General features: G+C 42.4%; 1 protein-coding gene across 1 annotated transcript in view; it reads right to left on the reverse strand.

The window, feature by feature from the left end:
• LOC149204974 (inactive purple acid phosphatase-like protein) overlaps nt 1–25183 on the reverse strand; it is a 374319-nt gene that overhangs the window by 226517 nt on the left and 122619 nt on the right. The window contains exon 6 of the mRNA XM_089394858.1: nt 20997–21078. Coding sequence (XP_089250984.1) covers nt 20997–21078 — 82 coding nt within the window. The remainder of the gene's footprint in view (nt 1–20996; nt 21079–25183) is intronic.

The raw sequence follows: 25183 nt of genomic DNA on the forward strand, positions 1-25183 counted from the left end.
AAGCTGATCAGTCAATTCGATTTTCTGGGGCAAGGTTTGCTGAGAAATTGAGTTAGTGATCTATTGCAGCGAGGGGCAGTTCAGTAGGAGGCCGAGAATACATATCAGAGAGCAAGAGGTAGTGCTGGAGAGACAACGCAGAGGCAGCTTGGGCTGACGTTGAGGCAACCAGAGCTGACGCAGAGGTTTGGAGGGCCAGCGTTGCTGATGCGAGAGGTCGAGAAACTGACGTAGCCAGATGTAGAGGCTAGCAGAGCTAACGCTGGGCAGAAAGAGTTGTGTTGTGGTGTTTTCATGGGGCAGACTAAGAGCAGAGAGGCAGACACAAAGCCATAGAGGGTGACGCAATTCTAGAGAGAAGCTTGGAGCAGCTTTCGTTGTCCATCTGAGGAACAATCGAAGTCACTATGGGAATCATCTGGTTGTTGATCAGCCGGAATATCTGTCTCAGGAGAGAGTTACTACTGCCAAGGAAAATCTCTGAAGGGCGAGCCATTTCTGGCACCCTAGTTGTATTCAAAAAACTGCATAATAATAAAACCCTCATATATGCTACATCGGTTTTCCCACATTGGGTTTTTCTGGGGACGATTGTCCAAAAATAACAACAGCCCTTGTGTTGTCTCAGTTTATTTCAATTGTTGATCTGTATATTTGTGAACGCTGCTATTATGTTTATTTCAATGTTTATATGATTAAATACCTTGTTAATGTAAAGAACAAGTAGGATATAATAAAGCAGCAGTGCATGGGCAACAGTACAGAAAGCAGCAGTGCAGGGGATGTGGGGCAATAGGCCTAGCATCAGCACAGGCATCGATGCGAATGATTAGTGTGATGCTTCTATGGTGAGGCATTACTAAAGCACATTCCTCGCTAAAATGGAGTGTTGATTTTGGTAGCATCGGATGTGCTCTAGCCATGAAAATTGGCAGAGAGGCTAAGGCACATGAGATCTCCAAGACCCAGAAATATTTTGGAGAAATTCCACCCGGATGAAGAGATATTAAAATAATTAATAATTTTAATGGAGTTCCTAAGTCTAAACTTAGGAAAATTTAAATATTAATGTGTATTAATATAATATGGGTGAGAAAGTTCTAAATCTTAGTCATTGATTAGGGACTTAATCTCGGTCGTTGAATCGTCAACAGGAAAAGTATAAGAGGACGCTTGAGGGTCAGTTGGAGATACGCCAAGTTGATCAGTCAATTCGATTTTTTGGGGCAGGGTTTGCTGAGAAATCGAGTTTGTGATCTATTGCAGCGAGGGGCAGTTCGACAGGAAACCGAGAATACATATCAGAGGCAGAGATAGTGTTGTAGAGACAACACAGAGGCAGCCTGGCTGATGCAAAGGCAGCCATAGCTGACGTAGAGGTTTGGAGGGCCAACGCTAGTGACGCAGGAGGCCGAGAAACTGATGCAGGCAGACGCAAAAGCTAGCAGAGTTGATGCTGGGCAGAAAGAGTTGCGTTGTGGTGTTTTCGTGGGGCAGACTGAGAGCTGAGAGGCAGACGCAAAGCGATAGAGGGTGACACAATCCCTGGAGGGTGATGCAGTTTCAAAGAGAAGCTTGGAGTCGCTGTCCAACTGAGGAACAGTCGAAGTCACTGTGGGAATCATCATCCGGTCGCTGATCAGCCAAAATATCTCTCTGGAGAGAGGTACAACTGCCAAGGAAAATCTCCAAAGGGTAAGCCATTTCTGGCACCCTAGTTGTATTCAGAAAACTGCATAATAATAAAACCCTCATATCTACTGCATCGGTTTTCCCGCATTGGGTTTTTCCAAGGACAATTGTCCAAAAATAACGATGTCCCTTGTGTTGTCTTAGGGTATTTCAGTTGTTGATCTATATATTTGTGAAGGTTGCTATTGTGTTTATTTCGATGTTTATATGATTAAATAACTTGTTAATGTAAAGAAAAAGTAGGAGATAATAGACCATAAATAGAAGTAGAAATTTATGATGTGTTAGATTCAAAAATTTTCACATTTTGGATGAGCATGGTCTCAAAACTTGTGTCGACGGTGTGGTAGTTGTACCTATGGATCTAGATCCGCTCAAGAAGTACAAGGCTGAGATAGCAAAGGCCAAACAATTGATCCTAGACATAGTGAGAGATCACATAGTGTGTCACATTGTCGTCAAGGATACTGCCTGACAAATGTGGGAAGCATTGGCCACGCTATAGAAAGGATCTTCCGAACAGCGGAAAATGTACTTGGAGCAAAAGATGAGATCCACGCAAATGCAGAAGGGGGAACGCATTGATTCGTTCCTAACGAAGCTTCAGGAAATCCGAGACTCGTTGGCAGTTGTGGGGTCCACACCTTAGCCTACCGAGATGATGAGGTTGGCCCTGAATTTTGTCTCAGAGGAATGGAAAGTATTTGTCCAGAGAATCTTGGGCAAAGAGAGGTTGTCAAATTGGGAAGGGATGTGGGACGCTCTTCAGCAGGAAGAGATGAGGCGAGACTTAGTCAAGTGCAAACTTGATGGTAGCAGCAACAGTGGAATGAAGCCCAAGGAGGAGGAAGAGAATGGAACCTTTACATCTAAGGGGTAGTAGGAGCAGCGAAGGAAGAAGAAAGATGTTTTGAAGATCAAGTGCTTCCAGTTTGTTGAACTTGGTCACTACACTACGTAGTGTCCTATCAAGAAGAAGGACAAGGACAAGAAGCATGATCCGAAGGTTGCATCCGCAAAGATCGAGGGAGGAGTTTGCCATGCTTGCCCAAATACCTCGAGGGGAGAGGTGGGGTGATCTAGTACTATAGTTCGAAAGAACTGCAGATGGGCAAGATCCTTGAGGAGTCCACCTCTCGAATCAATACCTTGCTACGGGAGCACAGATCAGAAGTAGCAGGATGCACCAGTGTCGGTGTAGAGGAGTGTCAAAGTGAGAGTTGCAATGGCTAAGAGCGCCAGAGACCGAGCAGTGCAAAGAAGAATTGGCAGTATTGCAGTTGGCACAGTGCAGAGTCAACAGCAGCACATAGGCTTCAGAGGGTCAACGCAGAGACTAGCAACAGTCATAACTCCAACAACATATGCATCATGTTGAACACTTGTTCAATAATTTTGGATGTTTTTCCGTTGTTGAAGTTGTAGCAGCAGCAGTTGGAGAAGGTTGCAGTGCAGATGCAGTGTTGGCGGTGGCAGTGCCAGCAGCCGCACACATGCAAAAATTATGAGGGTTGTAGTACAAATGTAGTGCTGGCAATGGCAGGGTTAGCAACAATACAGATACAACATTTGCGCAGTAGTTGATGGGCAGCGATGTTAGACATCAGCAGCGCAGAGGGAGATGTGACAGAGAAGGGTGATGCTTCAGCAGGTTGCATTACTAGAGCACATTCCTCGCTAAGAGGGAGTGTTGATTTCCGGTAGCATCGGATGTGCTCTAAGCCTCAAAATTTGTAGGGAGGCTTGGACACATGTATTCCACAATACCCAGAAATAGTTTTGGGAAATTCCACCCGGAGACAGTTTTATTAAAATAATTAATTATTTTTAATGGGTAACTAAGTCTAAACTTAGGAAATTAAAATAATTAAAGGCTATTAATCAAACTGTGGATGAAACTTCTAGAAGAGGACGAGGATCAAGCCAAAATGGTATGAGCCATTGATTGGAATCTAATTTGGGTTGTTAGTTCTCAACGAGAATATTATAAGAGGAGGCTTGATGGGCATTTGGAAAACACATCGGAGAGAGATCAAGAGATCGAATTTCTCAGAGAGCAGCATAACAGTTGCTAGAGAGAAGATTGAAGTGATTTCTTGCAGTGAGGGGTAGGGATAGTTCTGGTTGGAGAGTTTTCTAATCCGGAAATACATCGCAAAGGAGTGTTGATTTCTAGTAGCATCGAGTGTGCTCTAAGAATCAAATTTTGCAAGGATGCTTGGACACATGTATTCCAAAGAACTCCGAAAGCGTTTTAGGAAATTCCATCTGGAGACAGTTTTATTAAAATAATTAATTATTTTTAATGGGGCACTAAGTCCAAATTTAGGAAATTAAAATAATTAATGGGTATTAATCTAACTGTGGTTGTAACTTCTAGAAGAAGATGAGTACCAAGCAGAAATGATCTTAGCCATTGATTAGCTTCTAATCTGAGTCACTGAATGTCAACAAGAAGATTATTTAAGGAGGCTTGAGGGTCATTTGGAAGATACACAGAGAGAGTTCAGAAGTTCAATTTTTTGAAACAGAGCAGTTGTAGGGAGAATTTCAATAGTGAGCTTTTGCAGTGAGGGGCAGGGATAGCTTGGGTGGAGAATCTTCTCCTGAGACAAGGATACCCAGCAGAGAGACAGAGAGACATTAGAAATGTTGGAATTTCTAAGTCTAACTGTTAGAAACCCTTCATGTACTTTTCTGATATATTTCTACCTACTTGTTTTGATTAATTAACAAGTTATTTACCATGTAAATATTGAAAATAAATACAAGTACATGTCAACACATTATAGATCATCAACTGAAGGAAACAAAACAAGCACACAAGTGACATGTTGTATTTGGACCAATGTCCCCAAAAAAACCCAATGTGAGAAAATCGGTGCAGTTGTCTGAGGGTTTTAATTATTAAGCAGTTTCAGAATACAATCTGGGTGCCAAAACTGGCTCACCCAACAAAGAATAATCTCGACAGTAGTACCTCTCAATCGGAGACAGAAATTCCGACTGAAACCACGGATGAACACTCCGACAGCTCCCAACTCCAAACTGCCCCACGAAAACCCCAACGTTAGCCTCTAGGGAATGCGTAAGCCCTTTCTGGCCCAGCGTCACCCTAGCTCACCCTACGTCAGCCTCTGGAGGCACTGCGTCAGCCCTTACAGCCTTTACATCACCCACGCTGGCTCTCTGAGGCACTGCGCAGCTCCTGGCTGCCTCTGCATGAGCCCTGGTTGGCTCTGTCTGAACCTCTCGCTGGCTCTGCGTCCCTCTCTCCCGGCTTCTGAGTTGATCCTCTAGGTCCTATCTCTGCCTCTCTACTTCTGTATTCACTGCCCCTCAGGTGCAACTCTAATCACTCTTTCGACTTCCTCAGCAAACCCTGCCCCAAAAAATAAAAATCTTGATCAACTCGGTGTGTTCTCCAAGTGACCCTCAAGCCTCCTCTTATACTTTTCTCGTTGACAATTCAACAGTCGAGATTAAGTCCCTAATCAACGGGTAAGATTAACTCTGGCTTGATCCATGACTTTTGGACCTTTCTAATACAGTTTTATATTAATTCACATTAATATTTTATTTTCCCTAAGTTTAGACTCACGGACTCCATTAAAAATATTAATTATTTTAATATCTCCCAAATTGTTTAGAATCTGCCCAAACCATATCTGGGTATTGGAGATCTCATGTGCTTTAGCCTCTCCACCAATTTTTGTAGCTAGAGCACATCCGATGCTACCCCAAATCAACAAGAAATAGGCAGCGCAGTACCCAGGAGGGGTTGACGCTGAGCTAGAAGGGCTGACGCAAAGGCAGCGCAGTCCTCCAAGCAAAAGTCCGAAATTTGTTGGGGTTTGACGTTCTGAGCCAAGAGGGTTGACGTTAAAGCTCCGGGAGAGCAAATCGATCCAGCCCTGAGGTGAAGTAGTGCCTTAGAGGCAGACGCAAGGCCCACGCAGGGGCAACGCAGAAATAGCTGGGGACAGGTTGGTTCAATTGCCGGATCAGCCAGGACTTGCCGGGTATAGTGACGTAATCTCACAAATTCTTTTGCCACTCATATTTATCTGTAACTGGATTGCCGGGAGGGCATCCAGTAGTTGTATTCAGAAATACTTCAGCTTAATAATAAAAACCCTCAGATCTATTGCACCAGTTTTCCTACATTGGGTTTTTCCGAGGACGTTTGTCCAAAAATAATTGTGTCATTTGTGTTGTATCTTTCTCTATTGTTTTGTTCTTGTTTCGTCATATAATTTAATTGGTGTAGGTTGCAGTGTATGTATTTCGATGTTTGTCGTATGAAACTGCAAATAACTTGTTTATATAAATCTAACAAGTAGGAGAAATATCATCAGTGTTGCAGTAGGAATTCTCGGGTTTAAGGAATTTTCACATGGTATCAGAACAGTACACGTGAAGCAAGAAGAACAATGCGAAAGAACCCGGTGCTGAGCAGAAAAGGAGATCGAAATAGCTGCAGGAGGCAACAGTTCGAATCCCCAGAGGGGTTTGCACAGTCTAAGCCGGGAGGGCAGAATTTTCGAGCTAGTCTCTCTCTGAGTGAGTTGACAAAGCGGAAGGGCTTCTAGATCAAAATTATGTCATGGCAGAGGGAGCAGCATTGAGCCTCAGCATGAGGAAGAGCTGGTGCGACGCAGTTTTTCTGCAGGCCGTTTTGCTGACCAAAAAATTGCAAGAAGAGGGAAGAGAAGCACAGTGACGGAATTTTTACTAGTAGACTTTCCGCCAAGAAGTCCATTTTCTTATTGGTTGAGCAGCGGCAGTAAGAGCAGAGAGGAGTAGTTTGACATTTTCGTGGCAGAGAAGGCAACCAGTGGGCTGAGAGATCAAGACGGATTGGATGGGGCATCCAACTACGTCATCCGGAAGGCAAGGATGTCATTCCTTCTAGATGAGCATGCCCTCAAGACATATGTCGACAGTGTGGTGGTTGTGCCTGCAAATCAAGATTTGCTGAAAAAGTACCAAGCAAAAATGGGGAGGAAAAGAGAATGATCCTCGACGGATTGAAGGATCATGTAGTTTGTCACATCGCTAGTAGAGGGACCACTAAGGAGATGTGGGATGCATTGTCTACGTTGTATCAGGGATCTTCCGAGCAACGAAAAATGTACTTAGAGCAGAAACTGAGATCTACACAGATGAAGAAGGAGCACGTAGATTCGTTCCTCATGAAGCTTCAGGAGACCCGAGATCAGTGATCAGTTGTGGGGTCTACACCTCAACATTCTGAGTTGATTAGACTGACCCTCAATTTTGTCTCAGATGAGTGGCAAGTCTTTGTCCAAAGTATCCTGGGAAGGGTGACTTTGCCAAAGTGGGATGAGATGCGGGCAGCTCTCAAGCAAGAGGAGCCGAGGAGAGACTTCGTCAAGTGTAAGCTTGACGAAAACAGCAACAGTGGGTCGAAGCCCAAGGAGGAGGATGAAAAAGCAGCCCTTGCATCGAAGGGGCAACAGTAGCAGCGGAGGCGAAAGAAGGATGTCTCAAAGATAAAGTGCTTCAGGTGTGGTGAGATGGGTCACTACACAACACAGTGTCCTCTTAGGAAGAAGGACAAAGATGAGAAGCACGATCCGAAGGTTGCACCCGCAAAGATCGAGCAGGAGGCGTTCACCATGACAGCCAACATACCTCCAGGAGGGAGGTGGGCTGATTTGGAGCTATAGATCGAAAGAGCTACAGATGGGCGGGATCCTTGAGGAGCCCACTTCTCAAATCAATACCTTGTTACAAGAGCTCGGATCAGTAGTAGCAAGATGGACTAAGTGTGAGATGGAGCAAAGGAGTGTTGGAGCGACAGATGCAGTGGCTAGAACACCAAGTCTGAGCAGCGTAGTGCAAAGTTGCAACAGTGCAGGGAAGCATAGTGTAGTAGCAGAAGTAGCGTAGTGGCTTCAAAGGGACAGTGTGAGATTAGCAGCAGTCAGATCTTCAACATCGAGATGCACCTATGTTGAACACTTGTTCAATAATTTGGGATGTTTTTCCATTGATGATGCAGTAGCAGCAATAGTTTCCAATGCAGAGGCAGTTGGCAGTGCCAGATCCAGCAACAACACGGATGCAAAAGATCAAAGGGAGTTGTAGTACGGATGCAGTGTTAACAGTGGCAGAGTCAGCAGCAGTACAGATGCAGCGTTTGTGCAGTAGTTGGTGGACAGGATGTCAGACATCAGCAGCGCAGAAGGAGATGTTACAGAACAGGGTGATGCTCCAGCAGAGTGCATTGCTAGAGCACATTCCTCGCTAAGAGGCAGTGTTGAATTCTGGTAGCATCAGACATGCTCTAAGCCTAAAATTTTGCAAGGAGGCTTGGGCACATGTATTCCAAAGAAACCAAAAAGCGTTTTGGGAAATTCCACCTAGACATAGTTTTCTTAAAATAATTAATTATTTTTATTGGGACCCTAAGTCTAAACTTAGGAAATTAAAATAATTAATGGTTATCAATCTAATTGTGGGTGTAACATTTAAAAGAAGACGAGGATCAAGCAGAAATGATCTTAGCCATTGATTAGCTCCTAATCTGGGTCGTTGAATGTCAACGAGAAGATTATTTATGGAGGCTTGAGGGTCATTTGGAAGATACACAGAGAGAGTTCAGAAGCTTGAATTTCTAAAACAGAGCAGCTGCCAAGAGAATTTCGATAGTGAGCTTTTACAGTGAGAGGCAGGGATAGTTTGGTTGGAGAATCTTCTCCTGAGCCAAGGATACGGAGCGACACCAAAAGGAGACAACGCAGTACCCAGGAGCGGTTGACGCTGAGCCAGAAGGCCTCACATAGAGGCAGCGCAGAACTCCAAGTAGAAGTCTGAAAATTTGTTGGGGTTTGACGTTCAGAGCCAGGAGGGTTGATGTTAGAGCTCTAGTAGAGCAAATCGATACAGCGCTGAGGTGACGCAGTGCCTTAGAGGTTGACGCAAGGCCCACGTAAAGGAAGTGCAAAAATAGTCGGGGACAGGTTGGTTCAATTGGCGGATCAGCTAGGACTTCTCGGGTAGATGTTGATTTTTGGTAGCATCGGATGTGCTCTACCCATGAAATTTGGTGGAGAGGCTAAGGCACATGAGATCTCCACGTCCCAAAAATCATTTGGAGAAATTCCACTCGGATGAAAAGATATTAAAATAATTAATATTTTTAATAGGTCCCTAAGTCTAAACTTAGGAAAATTAAAATATTAATATGTATTAATATAAAATGAGTGAGAAAGTTCTAAGTGGCAAGGATCAATCCAGATCTAATCTTAGTCGTTGATTAGGGACTTAATCTCGGTCATTGAATCGTAACAGGAAAAGTATAAGAGGAGGCTTCAGGGTCAGTTGGAGATACACCAAGAGAGATCAAAAATTCGATTTTCGGGGGCTGGGTGTGTTGAGGAAATCGAGTTAGTGATCAGTTGCAGTGAGAGGCAGTTCAACAAGGGATTTCCATCCAAGGCTGAAGAATACATAGCAGAGAGGCAGTGAAGTACCGGGAGAGACAGTGCAAGCCCAAGAAGGGCTGACACAAAGAACTGAGGACCCAACGCAGAGGATGCAAAAGTCGTAGAGGCTGACACAGAGGACGCAGAGGGCCTCCGAGGCAGCGCTGGGAGATTCTGTGGGGAAAACTGGGAGTTGATCAACAGATCTTGAGCCGGGAGAGGATGACGCAGTTCCAGAGCGGGTGACGCAGTTCCAGAGTAATGCTTGGAGCAGCTTTCACTGTCCAGCACAAGGAATAGTCAAAGTCACTCTAGGGTTGATCATCCGGTTGTTGACTTGTCAGAATATTTATATCCAGAGAGAGGTACTACTGCCAAGGATATTCTCTGAAGGGTGAGCCATTTCTAGCACCCTAGTTGTATTCACGAATCTGCTTAATAATACAAACCCTCTATATGCTGCACCGGTTTTCCCGCATTAGGTTTCTCCAGGGACGATTGTCCAAAAATAACAGTGTCCCTTGTGTTATTGTTTTTGATTACTTAAGTGCATGATCTATATATCAGTGAAGGCTGCATTTGTGTTTACTTCGATGTTTATGCAATTAAATAACTTGTTAATGTAAAGAACAAGTAGGAGATAGTAAACCAGAAATTGCAGTAGGGGTTTCTGATGTGTTAGATTCAGGAATTTTCACAGTAGAGTGAGGTAATCTCACAAATTTCTTCTACCAATCGTATTTCTCTGTAACTAGATTTTCGAAAGGGCATCCAGCAGTTGTATTCAGAAATAATTCAACTTAATAATAAAAACCCTCAAATTTGTTGCACCGGTTTTCCTGCATTCTGTTTTTCCAAGAATGTTTGTCCAAAAATAACTGCCTCATTTGTGTTGTATCTTTCTCTATTGTTTTGTTCTTGTTTCGACATATAATTTAATTGGTGTAGGCTGCAGTGTAAGTATTTCAATGTTTGTCATAGGAAACTACAAATAACATGTTTATGTAAATCTAACAAGTAGGAGAAATATCATCAGTGCCGCAGTGGAAATTCTTGGGTTTAAGGAATTTTCACAAGGAGGCAGAGAGAGATACAGAAGAGGCAACGCAGAGGCCACTCTGAGTAGCGTAAGGCCAATAGAGCCAGCGCAGAGCTTCAGTGGGAGTTCGAAATCCAACCAGGAGAGACGAGTTTCAGTGCAGGAAGCAGGGGTGTGAGAACAGAAGCTCTGAAGTTTGAATCTCCAGACAGCAAGAGATCCGGAAAGAGGTGACGCAGATCCCCAGAGAAGCTGACGCAGTAGCTGCACAGAACCAGCATGGGGCCAGTCATTCAGGCCCTGGATTAGTGTCAGATCGCCAATCATAGTGTGAGGTATTTCTCATTTTAATTATTAAGCAGTTTCATAATACAATCTGGGTGCCAAAGTTGGTTCACCCAACAGAGAATAATCTCGGCAGTAGTACCTCTCAGTCGGAGACAGAGATTCCGACTGAAACCACGGATGAACACTCTGACAGCTCCCAGCTCCAATCTGCCCCACGAAAACCCCAACGTTAGCCTCTAGGGACTGCGTCAGCCCTTTCTGGCCCAGCGTCACCCTAGCTCACCCTGCGTCAACCTCTGGAGGCACTGTGTCAGCCCTTAGAGCCTCTACATCACCCACGCTAGCTCTTTGCGGCACTGCACAGCTCCTGCCTGCCACTGCATGAGCCCTGGCTGGCTCTGTCTGAACCTCTGGCTGGCTCAGCATCCCTCTCTCCCGGCTTCTGGGTTGATCCTCTCCGTACTATCTCTGCCTCTCTACTTCTGTATTCACTGCCCCTCAGCTGCAACTCTAATCACTCTTTCGACTTCCTCAGCAAACCCTGCCCCAAAAAATAAAAATCTTGATCAACTCGGTGTGTTCTCCAAGTGACCCTCAAGCCTCCTCTTATACTTTTCTCGTTGACAATTCAACGGTCGAGATTAAGTCCCTAATCAACGATTAAGATTAACTCTGGGTTGATCCATGACTTTTGGACCCTTCTAACACAGTTTTATATTAATTCACATTAATATTTTATTTTCCCTAACTTTAGACTTACGGACTCCATTAAAAATATTAATTATTTTAATATCTCCCAAACTGTTTAGAATCTGCCCAAACCATTTCTGGGTATTGATCTCATGTGCTTTAGCCTCTCTACCAATTTTCGTGGCTAGAGCACATCCGATGCTACCCCAAATCAACAAGAAAGAGGCAGCGCAGTACCCAGGAGGGGTTGACGCTGAGCTAGAAGGGCTGACGCAAAGGCAGCGCAGTCCTCCAAGCAAAAGTCCGAAATTTGTTGGGGTTTGACGTTCTGAGCCAAGAGGGTTGACGTTAGAGCTCCAGGAGAGCAAATCGATCCAGCGCTGAGGTGACGTAGTGCCTTAGAGGCAGACGCAAGGCCCACGCAGGGGCAACGCAGAAATAGCTGGGGACAGGTTGGTTCAATTGCCGGATCAGCCAGGACTTGCCGAGTATAGTGAGGTAATCTCACAAATTTCTTTTGCCACTCATATTTCTTTGTAACTGGATTGTCGGGAGGGCATCCAGTAGTTGTATTCAGAAATACTTCAGCTTAATAATAAAAACCCTCAGATCTGTTGCACCAGTTTTCCGGCATTGAGATTTTCCAAGGACGTTTGTCCAAAAATAATTGTGTCATTTGTGTTGTATCTTTCTCTATTGTTCTGTTCTTGTTTCGTCATATAATTTAATTGGTGTAGGTTGCAGTGTATGTATTTCGATGTTTGTCATAGGAAACTGCAAATAACTTGTTATATAAATCTAACAAGTAGGAGAAATATCATCAGTGTTGCAGTAGGAATTCTCGGGTTTAAGGAAATTTCACATGGTATCAAAGCAGTACACGTGAAGCAAGAACAGTGCGAAAGAACCCAGTGCTGAGCAGAAAAGGAGATCGAAATAGCTGCAGGAGGCAACAGTTCGAATCCCCAGAGGGGTTTGCACAGTCCAAGCCGGGAGGGCAGAATTTTCGGGCTAGTCTCTCTCTGAGTGAGTTGACAAAGGGGAAGGGCTTCCAGATAAAAATTATGTCATGGCAGAGGGAGCAGCGTTGAGCCTCAGCATGAGGAAGAGCTGGTGGGACGCAGTTTTTCTGCAGGCCGTTTTGCTGACCAAAAAATCGCAAGAAGAGGGAAGAGAAGCACAGTGAGGGAATTTTTACTAGTAGACTTTCCGCCAAGAAGTCCATTTTCTTATTGGTTGAGCAGCAACAATAAGAGCAGAGAGGAGTAGTTCGACATTTTCGTTGCGGAGATGGAAACCAGTGGGCTAAGAGATCAAGACGGGTTGGATGGGGCATCCAACTACGTCATCTGGAAGGCAAGGATGTCATTCCTTCTAGATGATCATGCCCTCAAGATCAAGATTTGCTGAAAAAGTACCAAGCAGAAATGGGGAGGAAAAGAGAATGATCCTCGACGGATTGAAGGATCATGTAGTTTGTCACATTGCTAGTAGAGGGACCACTAAGGAGATGTGGGATGCATTGTCTACGCTGTATGAGGGATCTTTCGAGCAACGAAAGATGTACTTAGAGCAAAAACTGAGATCTACACAAATGAAGAAGGAGCACGTAGATTCGTTCCTCACGAAGCTTCAGGAGACCCGAGATCAGTGATCAGTTGTGGGGCCTACACCTCAACATTCTGAGTTGATTAGATTGACTCTCAATTTTGTCTCAAATGAGTGGCAAGTCTTTGTCCGGAGTATCCTTGGAAGGGCGACTTTGCCGAATTGGGATGAGATGCGGGCAGCTCTCAAGCAAGAGGAGCCGAGGAGAGACTTCGTCAAGTGTAAGCTTTGACGAAAACAGCAGCAGTGGGTCGAAGCCCAAGGAGGAGGATGAAAAAGCAGCCCTTGCATCGAAGGGGCAACAGTAGCAGCACAGGCGGAAGAAGGATGTCTCAAAGATAAAGTGCTTCAGGTGTGGTGAGATGGGTCACTACACAACACAGTGTCCTCTTAGGAAGAAGGACAAAGATGAGAAGCACGATCCGAAGGTTGCACCCGCAAAGATCGAGCAGGAGGCGTTCACCATGACAGCCAACATACCTCCAGGAGGGAGGTGGGCTGATTTGGAGCTATAGATCGAAAGAGCTACAGATGGGCGGGATCCTTGAGGAGCCCACTTCTCAAATCAATACCTTGTTACAAGAGCTCGGATCAGTAGTAGCAAGATGGACTAAGTGTGAGATGGAGCAAAGGAGTGTTGGAGTGACAGATGCAGTGGCTAGAACACCAAGTCTGAGCAGCGTAGTGCAAAGTTGCAACAGTGCAGGGAAGCATAGTGCAGTAGCAGCAGTGGCGCAATGGCTTCGGAGGGACAGCGTGAGATTAGCAGCAGTCAGATCTTCAACATCGAGATGCACCTATGCTGAACACTTGTTCATAATTTGGGATGGTTTTCCATTGTTGATGCAGTAGCAGCAACAGTTTCCAATGCAGAGGCAGTTGGCAGTGCCAGATCCAGCAACAACACGGATGCAAAAGTTCAAAGGGAGTTGTAGTACGGATGCAGTGTTAACAGTGGCAGGGTCAGCAGCGGTACAGATGCAGCGTTTGCGCAGTAGTTGGTGGACAGGATGTCAGACATCAGCAGCGCAGAAGGAGATGTTACAAAACAGGGTGATGCTCCAGCAGAGTGCATTGCTAGAGCACATTCCTCACTAAGAGGCAGTGTTGAATTCTGGTAGCATCGAACGTGCTCTAAGCCTAAAATTTTGCAAGGAGGCTTGGGCACATGTATTCCAAAGAAACCAGAAAGCGTTTTGGGAAATTCCACCTGAGATAGTTTTATTAAAATAATTAATTATTTTCAATGGGACCCTAAGTCTAAACTTAGGAAATTAAAATAATTAATGGGTATTAATCTAATTGTAGGTGTAACATTTAGAAGAAGACGAGGATCAAGCAGAAATTATCTTAGCCATTGATTAGCTCCTAATCTGGGTCGTTGAGTGTCAACAAGAAGATTATTTAAGGAGGCTTGAGGGTCATTTGGAAGATACACAGAGAGAGTTCAAAAGTTCGATTTTCTGAAACAGAGCAGCTACCAGGAGAATTTCGATAGTGAGCTTTTACAGTGAGAGGCAGGGATAGTTTGGTTGGAGAATCTTCTCCTGAGCCAAGGATACGGAGCGACGCCAAAAGGAGACAACGCAATACCCACGAGCCGTTGACGCTGAGCCAGAAGGCCTCACATAGAGGCAGCGCAGACCTCCAAGTAGAAGTCTGAAAATTCGCTGGTGTTTGGCGTTCAAAGCCAGGAGGGTTGACATTAGAGCTCTAGTAGAGCAAATCGATATAGCGTTGAGGTGGCGCAATGCCTTAGAGGTTAACGCAGGGCTCATATAAAGGCAGTGCAAAAATAGTCGGGGACACGTTGGTTCAACTGTCGGATCAGCTAGGACTTCTCGGATAGATGTTGATTTTTGGTAGCATCGGATGTGCTCTACCCATGAAATTTGGGGGAGAGGCTAAGGCACATGAGATCTCCAAGTCCCAAAAATCATTTGGAGAAATTCCACTCGGATGAAAAGATATTAAAATAATTAATATTTCTAATAGGTCCCTAACTCTAAACTTAGGAAAATTAAAATATTAATATGTATTAATATAAAATGAGTGAGAAAGTTCTAAGTGGTGAGGATCAATCCAGATCTAATCTTAGTCGTTGATTAGGGATTTAATCTCGGTCATTGAATCGTAACATGAAAAGTATAAGACGAGGCTTGAGGGTCAGTTGGAGATACACCAAGAGAGATCAAGAATTCGATTTTCTGGGGCTGGGTGTGCTGAGGAAATCGAGTTAGTGATCAGTTGCAGTGAGGGGCAGTTCAGCAAGGGATTTCCATCCAAGGCTGAAGAATACATAGCAGAGAGGCAGTGAAGTGCCGGGAGAGACAGTGCAAGCCCAAGAAGGGCTGACACAAAGGCCTGAGGACCCAATACAGAGGATGCAAAAGTCATAGAGGCTGACACAGAGGACGCAGAGGGCCTCCGAGGCAGCGCGGGGAGATTTTGTGGGGCAGACTAGGAGTTGATCAGCAGATCTTGAGTTGGGAGAGGATGACACAGTTCCAGAGTGGGTGACGCAGTTCCAGAGCAATGCTTGGAGCAGCTTTCGTTGTCCAGCACAAGGAACAGTCAAAGTCACTCTGGGGTTGATCATCTGGTTGTTGATTTGCCAGAATATCTATCTCCAGAGAGAGGTACTACTGCCAAGGATATTCTCTGAAGAGTGAGCCATTTCTGGCACCCTAGTTGTATTCACGAATTTGCTTAATAATACAAACCCTCTATATGTTGCACCGGTTTTCCCACATTGGGTTTCTCCAGGGACGATTGTCCAAAAATAACGGTGTCCCTTGTGTTATTGTTTTTGTTTACTTCAGTGCATGATCTATATATCAATGAAGGTTGCATTTGTGTTTACTTCGATGTTTATGCAATTAAATAACTTGTTAATGTAGAGAACAAGTAGGAGATAGTAAACCAGAAATTGCAGTAGAGGTTTCTGATGTGTTAGATTCAGGAATTTTCATAGTAGAGTGAGGTAATCTCACAAATTTCTTCTACCAATCATATTTCTCTGTAACTGGATTGTCGGAAGGGCATCCAGCAGTTGTATTCAGAAATAATTCAGCTTAATAATAAAAACCCTCAAATTTGTTGCACCGGTTTTCCCACATTCTGTTTTTCCGAGATGTTTGTCCAAAAATAACTATCTCATTTGTGTTGTATCTTTCTCTATTGTTTTGTTCTTGTTTCGGCATATAATTTAATTGGTGTAGGCTGCAATGTATGTGTTTCAATGTTTGTCATAGGAAACTACAAATAACATGTTTATGTAAATCTAACAAGTAGGAGAAATATTATCAGTGCCGCAGTAGAAATTCTCAGGTTTAAGGAATTTTCACAAGGAGGCAGAGAAATATCCAGAAGAGGCAGCGCAGAGGCCACTCTGGGTAGCGTAAGGCCAATAGAGCCAGCGCAAAGCTTCAGTGGGAGTTCGAAATCCAGCCAGGAGAGACAAGTTTCAGTGCAGGAAGCAAGGGTGAGAGAACAGAAGCTCTGAAGTTTGAATCTCCAGACAGCAAGAGATCCGGAAAGAGGTGACGCAGATCCCCAGAGAAGCTGACGCAGTAGCTGCACAGAACCAGCGTGGGGCCAATCATCCAGGCCCTAGATTGGTGTCATATCGCCAATGATAGTGTGAGGTATTTCTCACTAATCTTCTGTCAGTCAGATTCTCTATATTGGATAGCCAACAAGGCATCCAAAGACTGTATTCATAAAACTACTGCTTAATAATACAAACCCTCAGTTGTTGCACCGGTTTTCCCACATTGGGTTTTTCCGGGGACATTTGTCCAAAAATAACGGTGTAATGTGTTGTGTATTTCTTTCTTGCTCAGTTTCTTGTTTCCGCATTTAATTTAATTGGTGAAGGTTGCAATGTATTAGTTTCAGTATTTGTTGTAGGATGCAGTAAATAATTTGTTCAATAATTAACAAATAGAAGGAACTTAATCAATTGCTGCAGTAGAAATTTGGGTCTTCCAAATTTTGACATAATATTCCTAGGGAATTTTTATAGTAAATAACAAACCAAATAGACATAAAACCACGAAAATCAAACACATGAGTCAGACCATGAAATTTCACCAAAATCTGCATTGTTGAGCCATTTTGTTATAATAGGAAGAGGGTACAATGAGGTGCAGGAAAGAGTGCACCTAGGCTTGCTCAAAGCAGGCTAGCTAAAAGCCCAAATGATCAATAAGAAATCCCTCTCAAATCTGATACTGCTCTCTCCTAGCTCTGCACTGAAACTACCCAAAAAATATGTTGTTGCCTACAAAGAACTGTTGTTAGGGCCTCCTCGAATGCTAAGAAAATTCCGGGAAATTAACCTCGGACTCTCCACCAATAACTCACAAAAACCCACGAAGGAATTGGCCAAATGTTGACCTTGGAATTTCGGCCCAATTTTCCCCTAGCTCCTCTAGCTATTGGCTGAGTTGGGGCCCTTGTTTGACCCCTCAAATCTGCCCAGAAAATTCTGCCAAACTAATCTTGGCCTCTCCTCAATAAACCCAGAAGAAACCCAAAAAGGATTTTCCTAGTTTTGATGCTCCAAAATTGACCCACAACCAGGGGATGTAACCGGTAGCAAATGTTGTGTTGGTTGCTCCGCCAAAATGCTTGAAAAGCCCCCAAAATACTTCCCCAGACTCCACCTCAAGTTTCAGCCCCTAACTCCCTTCACTCCTAAACCTCCAAGCATGCCTCCTCCAAGAACTGCGCAATCCCTGTTCTGTTGCAACCAATCCTCTCCACAAACTCACACTCCATGTTGTTGGTACGAACTGGTATAGGTAGGACTCCCTCCTTGGGCTGACATTCTGTTAATTTTAGGTATGTTCTATGCTGAGAGGAAATTTACTTCAATTTTCCATATTAGCTCAATATCAATTCCAGATTAGCAATCACATTTAGAATGATAGTAAATTGCAGATAGAACATAAACATAAATCGCCAAAAACAAACCAAGATAAGAGGACACAAGATGTGGCGCTAGCCAAGGACAAACCCCAATGTGGGGAAACCCTTGATCAATTCTTCTTATGTTCTTCAATAGTTCAGCTGAGAGAGAGAGATAGTACATATACATCAGAAGTCAACATTTTGACTTGACAAAATAAGAGCAGAGATCTTCTTTAAGAAGATGACACATGAGGTAGCAGATTTGAACTCGGGTGATTCCATCACCAAGCTATACCCATCATTCAGATGCATGTCATCATCATGTTCCACCCATCACTATGTTGCATCTCATCATGTTGCACTAATCATCACTGAGCTACAACTCATCATCATATTGCACCCATCCACTATGTTGCATCTCATCATGCTGCACTAGTCATCACTGTGTTACACCATGTTGCACCCATAATCATTGTCACCTATATGTTGCATACTACAATACTATCATGGGACAGCCTTAGCTGCTTGCTATGGCTTGTAGCCTAGCAAAGTAGTTGGTTGTAGCTATAGATTAACTGCATTAATTGCATGTTTTACCCCTAAAATTAGGACTAACATCTAGATATTTATTGTTGTCACATGCGATCAACCATTAAAAACCTAAAGTTGACCTATCCCTTACTTACCTCTTTGGTAACCTAAAGTCCTTTGTTGATCTTAATCTTTCGAAGGTTATTTCTTTGTTGTTACATATTATTGCATGTTGTACATTTGCATACAATAGAAACCCTAGCTGGTAGCAGCTTTTTCTTTAGTTTATTGGGTTTGATGAAAGTGTACTTGAACATTTGTAACTCCTATCTTGACCTCCAAGACATAGCCGATACCTTCTTCGATAACCATTAGACTCTTATCACCCTTGAACCTTCCTTTATTGAAGACATTTCTAAGTTATTTATCTGCAATCTCCTTAGATATCCATTTGACTCAAAATCCTAGTCATCTAACCTCCAAGTCTTGCCATCCAAGCTTCCATTGTATGGATATGACTACAAAACAACAAGAGAGAGGTTGCTTAAGTAATAGTGGCGGCTAATCTCTTTGTTGCTATAAAACCTAGGTTGCCTAATAAGGCTTTGCACTAGGCCTGCTAGATTTTGCAGTAACATGCACCAAAGTTTTCAAATCAGATTTAGCAATCCAATATCTAACCCAATGTAGGATCTTTAGATATGAGAAGATATGATAATTTTGTTAACGTCCAACAAGTGATAATAAATAGTTCAAAGGGGTTGTTGTGTGCATCAGAAACAATACACAATGGAACTGCAAGTGTAACTCGTATAAAATCATATCCATCCTCTAAAATCAAAGGCTTAGAGTCTAAAAGCTATCATTGAAAGAAACAAAAACTTACAAGGCTAGGAATCCTCGAGAAGAGAGGACCCCTCTAAAGAATTAGAGAGAAATGTATCAACTGCAAGTGCCCAGAAAATATGCTCAAACCTTGGAGGAGTTGTCGCCTATTGATGAGGAAAAGGAGGGGAAGCTACTAACCTCTAAGTCTACACTAACAATAAGTGGGTCTCTCCTACCATCCAAGGTCAAAAAGAAGAAACACATGTGGGAGGCTATCTTGATGAATTGGACAATCTAGAAATACTAGAATATTTGTATACATGTTGCTTCGAAGAGGCCACTGCCTATTTAGTTCAAGATGAGTGGGAAGGAGCATGTATGCTATGAATGAAAGAACTCTCAGGCTCGAACATGACATTGTCCCAAAGACTTTATGAGTGGAGAGTCGAGGCATCCCCGAGGTCTCAATAATTTTAAAAATAATGTGGTGGAACTATTGTCGACTTGCCTATTGGTGCCTCTTTATATAGGCATGAGGATGAAAGAGGTGATCATCTTAGTAGTGTTTGTCAGTAAATGGTCAAGGTGGTTTGAGCATAGACAATAGAAACATGAAAATCTCCCTCATGTATAAAGCCAAGCATCGTTGGTCCAGATATTTGAAAAAGATTGTGAGAGAGTCTTAGGACTCCTTGAAGAACCAACCGTATCAACCTCAAATCTCATAATAGATGGGACATAAAAGAAAATGAAATGCTCCTCTATCTATATCTCCTATAGGTGGCAGAGTCAACAAGCCTTATTCGCTCATGAAATTGGTGATTGTCTTGCACTCGAAACCGATGAGAACCAACTTGAAATTCACCAAGAGGGGTCCTGAGGGCAAACATCTAGTGCTAAAGAGTATAGATTGGTCTCGTAATGAGGCCATCTCTCATATCCAAGAAATACTCTACATAGAAGGCCATCTTTTGCTTAAGCCCAGACATGGATCTACACAAGTCACCTAAATGTAGTGTGGTTTGTCAATAAATGTCTCCCTTAATGATCTTTGTTCAATTCTTGCTTATTTGGTAAGAGGTGGCCAAGGCATCGAAGGAGTATCTAACTGAGGGGTTCCAGTACATCAAGATGCCTACTAACAATCATATGTGCATAACCTCAACAAACCAACAATGGACTTGTTAGAAGGACCCGATCGAGATGATGGCCATGGCCTCTTAGGAGTGGTGTGCAAGGTAAGGGTATTCATCTCTAAAAGCAACCAAATCAGGGAAGCTACAAACTTGATGAAGTAATGAATTTAGTGCAAAATGACCCACACTCAAAAAGGTTGAGCTGCAAACACATCTTAGAAGAAGTGTTGGGGAACAATCCTCTTATAACGGATGATGTGATAAAGCAATATAACCTGAACCCTCTTTGGACCTAGTCCTCCTCTAACAAACTCCATCCCAAAATATTGAAGTTCTATAGATTTTGCAAAGTAGATATGTTGGCACTTCTCACCTATATAGGCAACATTAAATTGCATAGAAAGGGTTAGGCTTATTGATTTGATTTCTATAATGTACTCCATTTTTTCTTTCATGAAATATTGTATGCATTTTCAAAGAAAAAGCAAAAATAAAAAATTGTTTCAATAATGTTTTTAGAAGCATAATGTTTTTCACGTCGGAAATGGATTGAACGCGAGAACAAGAGCATGATGATCATGAAAATTGAGCATAACAAAGAAGAATTATTTCATAAAAATTGTCTAAGGTTCTTAATAATTTCATTTTACATGCCAATAACAAGGAAAATAGCATGGCAAAAGCTATGAACACTCCACAATCTCAATTTCAAAACCAAAGGCATTACAAATAAGAGTTGCATATTGAACACAATGGTTTCCTAACTTCATCCAATTTTAAACCATGTAGATAAAAACACAAATCCATCCTCACCTCCAATCATCCTGTCGAAGGACTTCTTGCCATGTTTCCCACCATGTGTCCCCTTGAGCATTCCTTCCAGATTTTTCAACACCTATCATTTGAAAACAACAATATCAATATTAGGGGAAGTCGAAACCATTCGCCACATGTTACTAAAGTTCAAACACATGTTATTCAACAATTTGTAAGAAAGCATAAGATTATAACCAATGATACTTTATTTCTTTGTTCAAATGTTATGTATGTGTGATATAAGAGATCACTAAGTAGAAATCATTTTCAATGCCACAACTCAAAACTTGAGATCTATGCACAACTCCATGTTGTCCTCTATCTAATCACCTCAAAAAACAAATCAATTATTAGAAAAATAAAAAGCAGCTATGTAAATAACCAACTTTCAAGATCACCACCTTAGGCAATAAGATAAGATAGGATAATTTTATCAATGCTTGACGAGTGACCACAAATGTAGGTCAATGGGACTAAACAGTACAACTAGTATGAATACAATGTGGGAGTACAAGCACATCTCTTAGAAAATGTTGGAAATAATACAAAGAAAGAAACCTACATAATTATATCATCAGAGCATACTGTGACAAAGGAACAATGATGCAAAAACATTAAGTGTGTTAGTTTATATAGCTCAGATAGGTGTTCTAGTCCCAGATTGTGTCTATGAGGCTAGGGAACACATTTTCCCAAATACCCAAAAAAGGTTTCGCAAGAAAAGGCCTTGAATAGAATTAATTAGTCAGTTAATTAATTTTCCTAGGTCTAACTTAGGAAAATGGCTTAATTAATCATTATTAATTGGGGTAAATCCATTTTCCTCTAGAGACTTCCAGAAAAGTTACTTGAAGGAGTCAAGATGATCTTAGCCATCAATTGAGATTAGATCATGGTCGTTGATTCATCAACGATTATAAGAGGAGATCAATGGGTCATTTGGAGAACACAAGACACAGAAGATCAGTGAGAGATCGTGACACAACATTGTAGTGAAAGCAAGGGCGCAGAGGAAGTGTTGGGACATTAGCAGCAGGGGTTTCAGCAGTGGTTGAAGATCAAAGTTCCATAGAGAATCTTCACAGTGATTTCCAGATCCTTAGTGACAGATGGAGATCGATTTTCTGCAAAGGCCGAATTACCCAGGAAGAGTGTGAATTGATCAAGGAGGCCGTTTACCGGAGGGAGAACGAAATTCCTAAAAGATGGTCGATTTGCCAGAGTCAAATTTTCCAGAGGAGGCTGATTAAATTTCCCAGCAAGTGCGAGTTGCTAGGACATGCCAAATCTATCTGCTAGGTCGCACGTGTGAGCCAGACCGAATAGTCAAAGGAAAGCCGAATTTGATTTGAGGGGCTAAGTTTCTTCCAAGAGATCAAATTGACTTGCAAAAGTGAAGAAAATATTTTGCAGGAAGTTTGATATTTTACAGCAACCAGTTATAATTATAATCACAAATTTTATTGAAGAATTGATAATAAAACCCTCGTCTGCAAAACTAGTTTTCCCTTCGGAGTTTTACCAGGGACATTTGTCCAAAAATATTGGTGTCCGTTATGTGTGTGTGTGTGTGTGTGTGTGCATAATTTTCTAAATTTTTGTGGTTAATTATTTTTCAGTGAAGTCGCAGTTATGTTTTATTCAGTGTTTGCCGCAAATAATTTGCAAAAGACAAATAATCAATTGACAAGAAAATAATAACCAACAATTGCAACAGAGTTAAAATTTCACAAGGTATCAGAGCTGATCTAAGGGAAAAAGGAAGATCTGCGCAGGCAAAAGAAAAGAAAAGTCGAGCATTTTAACTTAGTTAGTTCTTCAATTATTTCTCCAGTTTATTTGGCTTTTGCTACATTTCCAATTTTCTAGAGATGGTCGTAGCAGGTATAAGAAATCAGGACAGGTTGGATGGAGCCTCCAACTTTGGCATGTTGAAAGCTAGAATGTCATTCCTATTGGATGATTATGGACTGAAGGACTAAGCAAAGAATGTTATTGTCGAACCGATAGATCCACTACAGCTTGTGAAAATTCCTACACTCAAGGAACCCCTATTGCAGCGAAACTGAATTTACTTCTCCTACTTGATTTTAATATACATCATCAACTTATTTTTTGAAAAATACTGAAGTAAATTACTTTTGCAGCCTACACCAATTTAATTTGATTACATGAAACAAGAAACTTAGCAAAGAATAAGATACATAGGACACCGTTATTTTTGGACAAAATAGTCCCCGGAAAAGCCCAATGCGGGAAAATCGGTGCAGCAGCTCTGAGGGCTTTATATTATTAAGTAGTAGTTTTGAATACAATGTTGGATGCCCTCCTGGCAATTCAGTTACAGAGAAAAATATAATGGCGGAAAACTAAGTGTAATGTCCCTTCCTAATAATTTTCGCAATTTTGATATTTTTGGCTTTAGGCAAATATGTGGGAGAACTTGGGAGAAAGGGAGGTCGATATGCTTTTAGTGGATTGTGGGGGGCACTCACCCACCCAAAAATATGCACCCCATGAAGGCAATTTGAATTTCCTAAGTGGGGATCAAAATATTTGATGGGACCCACGTGGGGCACAAGAGAGCAAGCATAAAGAGGAGGAAGTTCTCCTCCTCCTCCTTGGTCTTCGTGCCACTCCCACTGCTGCCATTGAGGTTGACCTTAACCACATCCCTCCTTAATTCTTCCTGTTGAAGGGTTGCCCACATCTCCTCCCATGAAGGTAGTCCTTCCCTGCACAATATACTTTGGACGAAGACTTGCCATTCATCCGAGACTCCATTCAGGGTTGTCCTTACCATCGCAGTAGACTGAGTAGACCCCACTGTAGCAAGATGGTCTATGGTGTCCTGAAGACATTGAAGATAGGAGTTAACCCCTTCTCCCTTCTACATCAATGTCAGCTGCAACTTTTGTTTTGTTCTAAGTACATCTTCCGTTGTTTGGAAGAACCTTTATACAATGAAGACAAAGCTTCCCACATTTCTCAGGTTGTACCTTTGCCTACAAGTGTGAGACCACATGATCTCGAACTCCATCGAGTATGTACCTCTTTGCCTTTGCCTACTCGGCCTTGTACTTCTTCTTCTGATCATTGTCCACTGGAACAACCACAACAATATTGACGTAAGCTTCAAGATCGTACTCCTCCAAAACAGCTAAGATTTTGGTCTTCCATATTGAAGAAAGTGTAACTAGGTTCGATCTTCATAATGACATGATCTTTGTATTTGATGTAATAAAAGAGAATAAATTATCTTTGTAATCTTACTGCATGGGTTTCATGAGCAAGAGGTGTCATTAGGTGAAAGACTTCTTCTTGATGTCTTTAGAATTTATTTCTATGTCAAAGAATCATGTCATGAGTCCATGTAAATGTGTACAAGTCTTCAACTAATGTAGCATCCCCTCCAAGACCAAGATCAATGCCTCAAATCAAGTCATCTGAAGTCTACAAGCGAAGCAATAAGGAGATGATCACGTCAGCTACAAAGAAATGAATTAAAATATATAAATATATGTCATGTCGGCTTGAAATAATGGACACCTCAATTCATGAGATAAGATCGCTTACATATATGGATAACCACTATAAATACCCATGAAGGGTAGACGAAAATGATACGAAAAATTCGGATGGTTTTGAGATGAAGCCACAGTCATAAGGTAGCTGCAGTGAGATGGAGTCGCAAGCATAAAAGAGGAGACGCAATAGATGGTAGCCGGAGTGATAAAGAGAGAGCCGCAGTCAAGCATGGAAGAGCCGCAGTCACGCATGAAGGAGCCGCAGTCAAGAGATCAAAGGTCTGTCTGCACCTCGGATGGGTTTAAGGGCAGACAGACTAGATCTCGAATGGCTAGAAAGAGAAACTCATGACCTGATCTCAGAGAATGCAGCATTGTCATACGTTCTGGGCTAAATATCTCGGCATACCTGAAGGAGAATATATATTTAATGACGCAGTGATCTCACACGTATAGATCTCGGATGGATGAAGAGGACTGTGTATCTATTGCAGTCTCGGCTTCATGTTTGATCTCGGCATACTGATATATATGTATATCACATCCTCGGTGAACCTGTTCCATGACAAAGGATGTATGTATGTGATGGAAAGAACCTCGAATTCTGACTGTCCTCATATGGCCTCAGTATCACTGTCTCAGAACTTTTGTTATAAC

Source organism: Pinus tabuliformis, chromosome 1_2 (assembly GCF_031772625.1).
Source record: "Pinus tabuliformis cultivar Carrire ecotype Pingquan chromosome 1_2, CPIR1, whole genome shotgun sequence".
Classification (NCBI taxonomy): domain Eukaryota; kingdom Viridiplantae; phylum Streptophyta; class Pinopsida; order Pinales; family Pinaceae; genus Pinus; species Pinus tabuliformis.